General features: G+C 37.0%; 2 protein-coding genes across 5 annotated transcripts in view; one reads left to right on the top strand and one right to left on the bottom strand.

Annotated features, from left to right (window-relative positions):
* The window catches only part of LOC134542116 (fatty acyl-CoA reductase wat-like), a 48,947-nt gene extending 46,178 nt beyond the window's left edge, over positions 1-2,769 (top strand). For all 3 annotated transcript variants that reach the window (XM_063386079.1, XM_063386080.1, XM_063386078.1), the window contains one exon: positions 2,471-2,769. In XM_063386079.1, the coding sequence (XP_063242149.1) occupies positions 2,471-2,573 (103 nt within the window). In that variant the 3' untranslated portion in view covers positions 2,574-2,769. The remainder of the gene's footprint in view (positions 1-2,470) is intronic.
* A 4,804-nt stretch (positions 2,770-7,573) lies between these two features.
* LOC134542119 (fatty acyl-CoA reductase wat-like) overlaps positions 7,574-12,630 on the bottom strand; it is a 30,300-nt gene continuing 25,243 nt past the window's right edge. For both annotated transcript variants that reach the window (XM_063386083.1, XM_063386082.1), the window contains one exon: positions 7,574-7,800. In XM_063386083.1, coding sequence (XP_063242153.1) covers positions 7,701-7,800 — 100 coding nt within the window. In that variant the 3' untranslated portion in view covers positions 7,574-7,700. The remainder of the gene's footprint in view (positions 7,801-12,630) is intronic.

Here is a 12,630-nt window from a genome sequence, read left to right as displayed (position 1 = left end):
GGGAGTCAACAGTATTCCAGAAAACCACGATAAGTCAAATTCAGAATGGCTGGACAGAAATTTAAAGATAAGTCCTCTAGAATGTTCTACCATTGTGCCAACTTGCTGGATGGGAGTCATGTTTACACTTATATTTACAGTATGTTTAACATCCAAGCTGTTGGCTCAGCGTAAGAGCTCCTGGCTAGTGAGCCAGAAGCCCTGGGATCGATTCCTGGCCGGGTCTGAGATTTTTCACAAGCAGGAAATTTCCTTCTCAGGCCCAGGGCTGGGCATTGTTGTCCACCACCGTACAGCGAGAGACAATGGCAAACCATCGCAGTATCATCCTGCCATTAATACTTAAGGTGTGCTCCAGCCTCCACCACAATGGTGTTGTCTGGGGGCCACCATATTCAGTTACAAGTATGAATGCATCATCATCCACGAGTATTTAAAAAATAACTAGCGCGGAAGGAGCACATAATTCTCTTCTCTCTAGTTACAAAAAATATTGTAAAACTAAGTGGCTTGCTATCCATTACAAGTTCCACGTAGATACGTAATAGGAATTTACTTTTTGTTGCAGCGTCAAGTAAGGTACTATCAATACCCAGTAAGTATTTAACTAAGAATTTTTACTTGAAACTGGATATGAAATTTTTTATGGAGCACTTTAAATGAAAAATATATCTACATTAAATAAACTTTGGGTACATTGTACTTTAAGAAAAATGGACTTGCAATACCTTTTATTTATATTTTCAATAAACGTAGCATTTTTTTTATTATGGAAACTACTGCCCTGAGTGATATAAAACAGTGAAGATGATAAACATGTGTTTGACATTGTTACCTTGAAGAATTACCAAGTTTGATATTTGTGAGATGTTCAAATGTGTATTGCCAGTACTAATACCTGTTTTATGTTAATGCTATTTTTGTAAGTTGTTGTGTATTTTGAAGGCATTTATAATAAGTTATTAAAAAAATCTGAATTAGTTTTCACATTTAGATGCATGCACATTTTCTTAAAAAATACAATACTGCCACTGTTGAAGTCAAATTTTTGTTCACTTAAATGCAATGAAGGCATTAAATTGTCTGTCAAAAACATTAAATTCTGATTTGGCCAAGTCGCCACGCGACATGTTTAGTTCCTACAAATACAGAGCCACGATTGAACAAGGCCCACCTTCTCCGTGGGAAGGACCCACCCATGGTGTAGCCTACGAAGCACAAACCCTTTCAAAAAAGGCTGAATGCTTTCCTTCATGTAAATACATTTTTTTTAAAGGTTGAAAAAACATGCGCATTAAAAACGTGTCAAATGTATCACGTGACATAATGAAGATATTTAAGGCATTAAAAACAAGGAAAAAACAATTTGAAAACTGCAGCAAGTATCTTTGTTCTGTCACTTGATACCTGGCAGTTCGTGACAGTTTTCTCACTTCAAGGTCTCTTTCATTGAGCCAAGGTATTTGCAAGCACAGTAGGGACTGTAACTGCCCGCGTTACTGCACAGGCAAATGTTAAATGGCTAATTAGTAATTACATGTGAAATAAAAAACAAGTTACACAAAGGGCAAATATTTGGGCATGTTTAAATGTGTGTATCATTGGTTTACCCCTGCCAAACTAAACAACAAATCACAAACAAGCTTTAAAAATCAGTCAATCACCTTACACCTTACACTTCACAAACGGAAAATAATCTCCCTGAGTTCCTTGCAACTTCTTTAAAATGCTGTATGTATTTTTCATTTTCTGTTTTTCACACACAGGTTGATAAATGTTTGTGAGAATGTCCTTAGTCCCACTTTCCCACATAGCTATTACTATATTTTATAAGAAGTTATTTAGCTCCAGAACAATCCTTATATAGAAGCATTGGGAACTCAAAGTAATACAGCACAAAATTATAAAAAAATTGTATGAACATGCATGTTAACATAGCCATGTTAAGAAATGGGTATTTATTATTTCAAATAGGTTTACCAAAGTCTAAGTAAATAAAATTTAACTAATATTTCCAAATACACGTATGTACTAATTGTAAATACTTGAAACCTAGTATGAACAAAACAAATCATCACAATCTTAAACACATCTAAATTCTGTATGTCAGCTTCTTCTTAAATTTCCTACTAACCAAATAATTTGGGTGCTGTAAATCCTAAACCAATTACAAAATATATCATAATATCACAGTATTTTTTACAAAAGTTGGGAGAGAAGGGTAAATGCAACATTAAATGGTATTTACAACATTCTGTTGAGGCACCATTCATTTATTTTCAGTGAAATTATTTTAAATAAAGTAACGAACTCAACTGATCACATTATATTAGTTAAAGCAATTTCTTTTTTTTTTCTAACATATCGAAAAGTAGTTGTTGATACATAGCCTCTTTATGTACCACATAAACATGCCAAAAAATCTAAACATGTATACGGTAATAAATAATCTAAAATGTTTTTGTTTCAGGTTTTATATAGCTCACACTTTGCTCAAGATCGTGCTGTGGGGTGTGGCAATTTACACTTTAAAATTTCTCCTATACAGTTTTTATGATAGAAAGACTGTTTAAAGCATAAAGAGAAAACTTAATGTTATTTAAAGAACATATATGTGTTGCTTGATTTAACGTGTTGCATGCTAAGAATTTTTTTATCAGCAACGCTTTATGGTACTAAGTGTCACTTTGATGTCAATGTGTTTAGAGTAAAGGTGATTACAAAACATTTGTTAATGATTTGATGAAATAAATAAAAAAAATATATAAATTTCAGCAAACTTTTTTTATCACAACACCAACATGTTTTTATTATCATATTAAAGTTCAGAATAACATAGACGGTTCTTGGCTGGTGATTCCTCACAAGAAAATAAGATAAAAACTTGTGTATACTTTTTTGCATGAAGTTATTGAAAATAATTTTTAAAACTATTTTTTTAAAGAATATCACAGACTGCTTGCAGCTAAGCAGCAAATCAGAAAATAATTATTCTCATAATTGAGATCATACACCTATGAAAATCTGGTTGATATCATCCCCAGTTTTTAGTGAAATACTATTTAAAAGTACATTCACTTTAAAAATGTTGGTCTTCTTGGGAAACTCAGGTCAGCCCTTTTTCCAAAATGTGTACATAAGAGTCAAATGCTAAAAGTGAATTGCCTGCCAATTGAGCAACATTGCACTTCATGCTACAGGCCGTGGTGGTGAAGTATTATAGGTAGGGGGCTGGGAGTATTTGACAAATGTTTGATGTTCATGAATATTTTGATATTTGATACTCATGAATAATTTGATATTAGATTCAACACTTCAGATTTAATATTTTTTTAAAACTATTTGTTTCCAATAAAACCTTATTGAAAAAAAATGTAACATACTGTATAAGACTTCAGCATAGCATAACTCCTGACCCTGCTAGTAATAACACTCACTTTAACTAAGAATAGGTCATGTTGATGAGGTTTTCTTGGATTTTCATAATTATTAAGAACTTATTTTTTTCATTTATGCATAGGCATTTAAGGTAATTTGTTAATGCTAAAAAAATATTAATTAATAATTATTCATTTTGGTTAGATTTTACATGAAGTTAAATGTATTTTTTTAAATATTATTATTGTTTCTATTTTACTTGGTCAGTTGAAGTTAATATTTGTATTAATTACATTTTACATTTTTTAAGCATCTCGTGGTTTGTGAGGCTGTAACATTCTAGAAGCAAAAAGAAAAAAAGACCAGGGGTGCGACACCTTGTTGCCAGTAAGTTAATTGTACGCCTCAAGTTAGTGCGTTGTTGGGAAAACCCACCACGTAGGAGGTGTATGACTGTGCAGCAATAGACCAGAATGTTCACTGCGCTGTCTCGCCAGCCAATCAGGACGAACCATGCACTGGTGTGATGTTTTCTAGACTTAGAGAGAACAAATTTTAGCAGCATATTTTTTCCTATGTATGGCCTTGTATCAGGTTCTGTATTGTGATTGGCCGGCTAACTCGTGGGGTTGTCTCCCTTTGTTTTCACCTTTGTAAGGAAAGGCAACTTCATTGTACAACTAGTCACTCGATCGTCATACCAACAGGTCGCGTTGTCTGCAACTCACCAAATTTCATTATGGAAAGGTGATGAGATAATTTAACGTATGCTGGTCGGGGCCAGGCCAAGTTTTACCCCCCCCCCCCCTTTTTTTTTTATCTTTTTCGGACTGTATTATTCAGAAATTGGACCCCAGGCCGGTTGTAATTTACCACAGCAACAATTGTAGATTTCCCGACGTTGATTAACTTTACTCCTGGATATTGTTCAACTGCCAGATGTAGATGTGTGCCTGGTTGCCTATCCTCCCATCAAGGCTCCACAGCAGCTACCTTGTGTTGTGTGTGAGGCGGCCAATGTGGAAGGGGGCCCATGGGACCAATCACATGACCTGCCCGCCCCCTCCATCCACCCGGTAGGAAGGATCATTAACGTGGACCTTCTGGTTTGTTTGAGATGGGGGGGCCCCCTTGCTGACTTTAAAGAGACCTGGATTGGCCAAAGTCAAGCAGAGAGTAAGGGAATTCTCTAACAATACAGTCGCCCTGTCAGCCACCGCTACAAGAACGTTACTCTGCCCGACAGACCACCGAACCACGAAACGGACTTAGCCTCACAAACTGGTGATGTGGACTTTTAACTATTTCTGGCTCAGTTTGAACTTGGCACGATCAGCGCTGGAGGACCTGTTTCTGTCGAAGAGGTAACAGTGCAGTGAAGAAGTAAGTGTACTTGCTCAAGGAACTAGTGCCGTGAGTAGGGACTTGCTGAGAGAGTAGTTAGTAGAAACTCGTTCTACGGAATCATGACCTTTAGGTTGGTGGAAATAAGACCTGAGGTTATAAAACTATCGCCGATGACAATCATAAATTTTACTCGTTGGGTGAGTACGAGTGAACGAGTAAGAAGGTTTATGCAAGAAGGGCACAAGCCATCGGTAAGTAACAAGCGGTATTGTTGGTGTGGTTGGACGGAGGCAGGCTGAAGTGGCAGTATAACACAACCTAATGTTGACTTTGACGAGTTGTTGTTGACATAACGGACTGTGACAAACATATTGTGTCAATTGTGTGTCATCGGAACTACAAGTCACCAACCATTATCACCACCACACATTTTTGGTAAAATTTCATCAGTTTAATGGAAATGTGAATAGCGTGTGGTTTTTCATTGGCTCTAATGTTATTAATATAAAGATTGATAATTCTTTTTTACATGAAAGTAGCTTAATTGATGTTCCTTGAAACAGCTGATGTACTCCTGCTTATTTACTAATTGCCGCCATGTTGTAAAACCACAACAGTGCATCATATGTCTTGAATATGCCTACTCGTCAGAAACTGACACCTATGTACGCATTCCACAAAAATGGCTTACCTGAAATTGTTATGAGACAACATTGTAAATTTTTTCAACATACTATTTTGTAAAAGCATTCCAATAAAAATCAATTACAGCTTTGTGTTACGAAATCACATGAGAAAAAGGGGTGGCCCCTTTCATTTATTACTGAACGGGGTTAAAAAATATGTCAACCATATTTTTAGTGAACAATTTCATTTATAAGAAACATCATACACAGATTTTTTCTTAGCTGAAAGTAGTTTTCGATATTACTTTGAAAGAGATTATTTAAAATTTTATTTTTAAGGTTGCATAATTTCATTAGTATTCACTTAAGGCTTTGTCCCACACCATCAGAGTTATTTTTGTCATTCTTTTAATTAGGGCTATTTCTAAATGTTAACTCAATATATCTGCCTCATATTTTTGTCCTACCAAAAAGATTTTTAACAATTATTCACTTATTGTAATATAGTGGATGTAAAGATGAGTGCTAGTCTACATAATTATTATCATCTGCATGACAACTTACAAACATTATATATCACCAAGTGAATATCTGTTGAAGAAATTTGTGGCAGGAAATAAATGCAAGGGAGGTACAAGAGTTAAAATTTTAGAAATACCCCTTAAATACAATTAATGAAGTAAAAACGGAAGATCCTACATTGTGTCGAGACCGAGCCTTAAGGAAAAAATTGCAAATATTTTTTCATATTATTTTCTTGTTTCTTTCAAGCTTTCAAAACCTTAGTATAAAGTTGTTTGCCTGAGAAGTATTGGAAGAAAATAATACATACAAGAGTCATGTGCAAGAGAACGTACTATACCCAAAAAGTAAAAAAATAGTGTCATGATCATATTACTAAAACAAAAAGATGCATGCATAGGAGAGAACATTCACAAGAAGAAAAACTTGAAGGTACTTATAAAGAACTATCGCAGCATTTGCATGTAATGCATTTGGAAAACAAAAATAAAGAGCTGAAAGGAGATTGTAAACTGGATTATTCTGAATGCAAGTGTAATGTTTTGCCATTGCCCTACCATGTTTGGTCCAACTCTGGGTGAAATCAATTAGTTTTACACTTGCATCAATAATAGACCTTTCAACGAGAATATAATTCCTTTAGTTGTGGTGCTTGTGAATATAGATATATGTGTGTATATGTGAAAACAACTTGCAAAAACATCAAGGGCATAGTCGGGGAGAGGCCGTGGCCCCCCTCTAAAGCAACTTGTCAACCTTCTTGAAATGACTAATGTATGGCTCAATTGATGGCCACTGAATATGCAAAATTAGAGAGAAGCATTAGCTTTCATCACGTTGGATATAATCATAAGCAGTGATATTGTAAGGATTCTCATTACATACTGAAACCTTTTATTTAAAAATTTCATGTTTTGAAAAAGCAGGTAAGGATCTTCAGATATCCGAAAAGCTGCATCATTTAAAAACTTTCAGGGGGAAATCCCTGAACCTTTACCCCCCACCCACCACTCTTCGACTCTTGACAAACTTCTCAGGGGCAGTAAGTCATTCCACCCCTCCTCCCCCATCAAGAAACAGGCCTATCAATAATTCCTTACTTCAGCCCTCTCCTCCACCCATCATTTGTACTTATTTAATAATGTTTAACGTAAGGGAACATCCTCTGTCTCAAACAAGTCACTATAATTTTTCATGGACACTCACACAAGGGTTATTATTTATTTTACCAAAGTGCATGTGGTAATTACAGCATCAGAGGACACAGTTAGCTGGAATGTTGTTGCAGGAATAAAGCTACATGTTGCAGGCGCAGAGACATTGCAGTGAGCAGGAAAACAAAATACATGGACAGGACAACACAACCACGCACAGAGTTGGAGTTCTCCGGCACAAATGTACCGTGCAAGGTTGAGATGTCTATTTATTTCCTACGCAGTGAGGGTGGACCTGCACAGCATTATCTATGTGGAGAAGGAAGTGTATGCAGTAAACAAGGGATGGAGAGTAATAGTGCTGTCAGTTTAGAGAGCAGATTTTGGTCAAGTCAAGATGACAAAGATTTATCTCAGAATCATGCACTTGTATTTAGTAGTACGTATTGTTGAAGAAGAGTATATTAATACTACGAAGATTATAACGAGTTTTATTTCCTAATAGTCCATCACCTATTAATACATTGTATTTATCTGCACGTACTGTATTACGGAAACACTTTTATTTAAATGCATTCCAGCACCATTTACAAATATAATATAAAAACTTACAAATACAATGGATTAGGTTTAAAAAAATACACACAATACAGATTCTAGCATCTTGCTTTGATCAAAACATGCTATTGGTGAAATATGCTATTACCAGCCATGCTGCATAAATTGCCAAACCAAACAACAAATACTTGACAAATGTGTGGACTATATACAACCTGAAACAAAAAGAATAAACTATGTATTAAAAATTTGTACTTTCATCATTGTAACTATGTCTCAGTTTATTTCACTAAACCTAGATTAAGCAAAAAAACTCATGTTGGTTACATCAAATTGTCAATATACTATGTGAATATGTAGTATTAATGTATATTCAATAACAGGGTGTATTCTGTAGTCATGACCCTTAAACATCATGTTTGGATAGCACACATTTGATCGCTGCTCCCAGCATGACTCAAATATATGAATACCAAATCAGTACCCAAGTACGTATCACTTGAAGGTTGAGTCCCCTTCACCAACAACACAAAACCATCGTTATGCCTTTAAGCATACTTATTTTATCATAAGTGAAATAAAATTTGCAAAGTTTGTGAATACAGCACTGAATGCATTACTTATTAAATAGATAAATATTGTGCACTAGAGTCAGTCTTATATAGTTAGAGCAAAATTACATTGTTCCATGTGAACTGTTAAAAAATAATTTGAACGTACTGAAAAAGTTCTTTTAAAAAAATTAATATTTCTTATTGATAATTATTAATTTTATCTGAGGATAATGTTTAGGTACCAATATTTCTGATAAGCAATTATCAATTTGCTCAGATGAAAATGTTTTTGGTTCCAACGTACATTCGAGTCCTTATACAAAATGCTGACACTATTTATATGCAATACCTCCAACATCATGGCACAAAAATTATGCTCTTAAAGTGCTAAATTTATATACCAAAGCTAAAGCCAATGAAAATGGAATTTTCACCAAAAGTGAGCATTTCACAACTGACAACTCTGCCATAGCTGACTCAAAAATCTTGTAGTATACCTAGAGGTATTGAAATATCGAGATTAAACTTATTCTCAATGAATTACAAAAGATATAGTAGGGCCGCGACGTCTTGGCGGGTCGACTCCCTAGAGCTCAGCGACCTTGTAATCGACACGTCCCTCCTTGTCTGCTCCGCAGATAACAACAGCCTGGAAGTCTTCATGCCGTTCCGAAAACATTGGTCGAGAACAATCTCATGTACGGTGCAACACAGCGCAGATCTTAATGATACAAAGATGCGATAATGCTTTACGGTAATTTATTATTTAAAGGTAGTGCACCATTTGCTCGACTGGGCAGCTTAGTTAAACATAGCTATTCAATTCTTTAAAGTTAAGAACTAAATTTGAAATTGTGGGTTGCTGTAGGAAACACAATTAATTAAGACTTGCATGTAACTCCCTCGCTGATGCTTTCTTTTCCATTTCGTTTGGCTGAAATGTGAAGACGATCGACATGACACTTTCACGCACTTCAAGAACCTTACCACTTTTATGCACACGGGTTGGTAATTTTTCCATAACAGCACTCTGAAAGAACCATTTTAGTCATTTCGAGGGGGCCAAAAACCATATTTATAACAAACCATCCTCGCGTATTTTATAGTCTCCTGTTGTTGTGCTTGCTTTATAAACAAGAGAGGCTCCGGGAAGGAAGCCCTGCCTAGAACTAACGCTTACAACTATCAGTCTGTGCGCTGCATTTCCTGTTGCCATTACCTACACCTTCAACGTCACCTTTCTTTTGCCAACATTTCTGAAAGGTTAAATTAGTGTCAACACAGGATTCATCCATGTCAAATATCTTCTTCCCAGCCTCCCTGCACTGTTTCATCTGAGTCAGGTACCGTGATCGCCAAGCAACAACGTCAGATCTTTCGAGAAGAAGCATTCGCTTATTTTGGCTTCTTCTCCACACAAACCCCATTTCTTTGAGTATTTTACGCAGTGATGTCTTTCCCCAACTCCATCCGATTTTTTCTTTCAAAACTGGCAGTAGTTTCCTTGTTGTGGGAACCACTTTTTTTACTGCATAAAATTCGTAGCTAGTGTCTCTGATCACTCTTCCATCAAAGTAATCAACTGACAACAAATGTTTCCCAGTTTTTTTGGCTTGAAATTAATAATTAAACATGAGAGGCCGTTTCACGGTCAAATAAAGGAGTGTTATATATATGTAAATATAAACATATAAATTGTAAATAAATAATGTATTAATATAATATACATTAATATTTATAGTAAAATCATATATATAATAAAATATATAATGCAATATATAATGTATATGTATGTATAATGTACCATGTAATGTAATATATCATGTAATATAATGCAATATAATGTGTAGCAATATCGGCTACACTTGTAGCTAACAAATATTCTAACAAGCGGTGCAGAAAGTTTGGAAAATTGCCAAATGCAAAACAAACAAACCGCGGGTGAAATTACGGGGAATGCGTTGAAAAACTTATAATGTTGTTGTTTGTTTTTTATTTGGCGTCTCTCTGTTGTGTTTTCGGATGCGCGAAACTGATCTTTGGCTTATACCTGTGTATCGCGCAGCTCTTTCGGTTGCTTTTGCAAGAGGTACTAGCAGACATTTGTTGGCAGATTCTTCATCACAACACTGGATTACACTACTTATAATTCCCCTCTCCCCACTATGTATTACTTTATTGTATCTTGAATGTCCTGCGTCGGGCTCCATTATTCACTTCAAACTGATAGCGTGGCGCCTGATGTTTTTGCTATGAACCGCATAGCTGCTGATGTGCGCGCGCAGCTGCTTCCCCTCTCATTTACTCTTCCCCGCTACCCCGCAAAACGACACGCCAAGACGTCGCGGCCCTACAGTAACTAGGTACCAAAAAAAATTACTTTCTTTACTCTTTTTTATTGGTGAACTGCTATCCTAAGGCTATAATGAGTCTTTCACTTAAGATAATTTGGCTACAATTTGCAAGATATAATGTGGCAGAAAACCAAAATTGTACCAATCAGTGCCATTTACATCTTGGTTATAGTTGAGCACATACTAAACAGGAGACAACAACCACCTTATTTAAACTGAATTATGCTTAAACTTATTATAAACTGACAAAGGCATTTGATGTTTTTTTATTTATCTGTGTAAATTTAAATACAGTAAACTCCCGGTATACCGCGCCCCGATAGATCGCGGAATCGGGTATATCGCGGGTCAAACCATGTCCCCCAATCAGAAATTAATAATAATAATAATAACACAGTAGAACCTCGTTAATTCGTGATGGTCGGGACCGAGATAATCACGGATTACCGAATTTCACGGACTAGCGATTAAAGCCCGGAAGGTCTTGTCAAGCTTCTCAGACACTGGCGTGCAGCTGGGTTAAGGCCAAGGTCATGTGACGTAACATCTACCGAGGCTTACTGCGCCATGGCAGCAGATGGATAAAAAATAGTAAACTCTCCATTATTCGTGTTAATTGGGACCCGCCGATGCCCGGCTAATTAAAATCCTGTAAAAAAAAAGTAATAAACCCGGATAATCCGTTCACGGTAAAGACCGTCTTCGAATTAGTCTCGGCTTAAAAAAATACGGCACTGCCTAGCCATTAGTTCACGGTCATTTACAACAGCCGAAGAGAGAAAGATAAGATCGTGCTGAACTTGCACACATAAATTTTAGGTAGCCCCCCCCCCCCCCTTTCCACCCTCAATCTTCCCACTTCGTCCAGCCGAATGCCAGCCAGACAGGTCACTCGCCAGGCGCCTGCCGTGCGTTGGCGGGTGGAAACAAACAAAGGGAGACGGGAAGCAGAAGTCAGGACATCCCCCTCAAGTTTAAAGAGTGACAAATGTGACAGCTGAAAGGGGGACGACACAAAGGGTCGGTACAAACAGCGTTGCAGAGTTTGGCGGCCCATGCGAAGGCTTGCAGTGTTTGCCGGCCGCCGGCCCGCGTGACGTTAATTTTAAGCGCTGACAATTTTTACTTCTCTTTTTTTTTCTGCACTTTTAAATCGTCCCGGATTATCCGATTCCCGAATTAGCGCGTCACGGATTAACGAGTTTCTACTGTAATAATAATGGAATAAATGATTGACAGCCGATTAGGATAATTTTGCGTTGTAACTCACAAACTAAGCATCGGGCAGAAAAAAGCCTAGGCGTAGAAAATGTCCGCAGTGAAATTCTAAACAAGATATCTCCGTACATTATTCCTCTATCTTGTAGTGTTTTCAAATTATGATCCAATCCAGACCAGTGTTATTTTCTGAAACATTAGTTCTTAACATTTTTTTTAACCCACAAATAAAGCATCGGACAGGGGACCCGATAAAGCCTACCGTCCAGCGACATTATCCAGCGTGACTCGGCTGGGGATTGATTTTGGATAGGTTTGGTTGACGGCAAGCGCTTGGAGGGGAGAGGCGAGCCGAGAATATGCGACCAAGACACCCGGGTAGAGCGGTAGACGGGAGGAGTGGAATATAAGCGCCAGTGATGAGAGGGGCGATTAAGCCGAAAGGGGGGAAGTCTGGTGACCTTGAGTAGTTCACTCATTTCCGTCTGCACACTTCTCGTGGTCACGTGTGTTGACAAGCGGAGACATATAAATGTTTTGTTACAACTTGAACCTACAGACGTAATATTATTCGTTGTATTATACACGTTCATCTTTTTACTTTGGTATAATGTTTTAACATTAAATAATAAAGTAAATCAGCTAGCGTAATTTTAATCTTTGCCGAGGAATTCCCAGTGGTCTAATACTTACGTGAACCATACTGTACCACTTTTGCCGTGAGGTAGTAAACAAGCCCCGGAAATGTTTATGTGTAGCGGCCTCGCGACCTTTAACCAGAGGCTGGGGAATATAACACTTGCCGATCCGAGCCACACACACACTTAGCAACTCGACAAAGCGTTTGATGGAATAAGTAAAGACAACGTTTAACAGACTTTTTAATACGGCGCCACTGATTGCGCTAAAATTATTTTGG

Source organism: Bacillus rossius, assembly GCF_032445375.1.
Source record: "Bacillus rossius redtenbacheri isolate Brsri chromosome 4 unlocalized genomic scaffold, Brsri_v3 Brsri_v3_scf4_2, whole genome shotgun sequence".
NCBI classification, from domain to species: domain Eukaryota; kingdom Metazoa; phylum Arthropoda; class Insecta; order Phasmatodea; family Bacillidae; genus Bacillus; species Bacillus rossius.
This window is presented reverse-complemented; position numbering and strand designations above follow the sequence as displayed.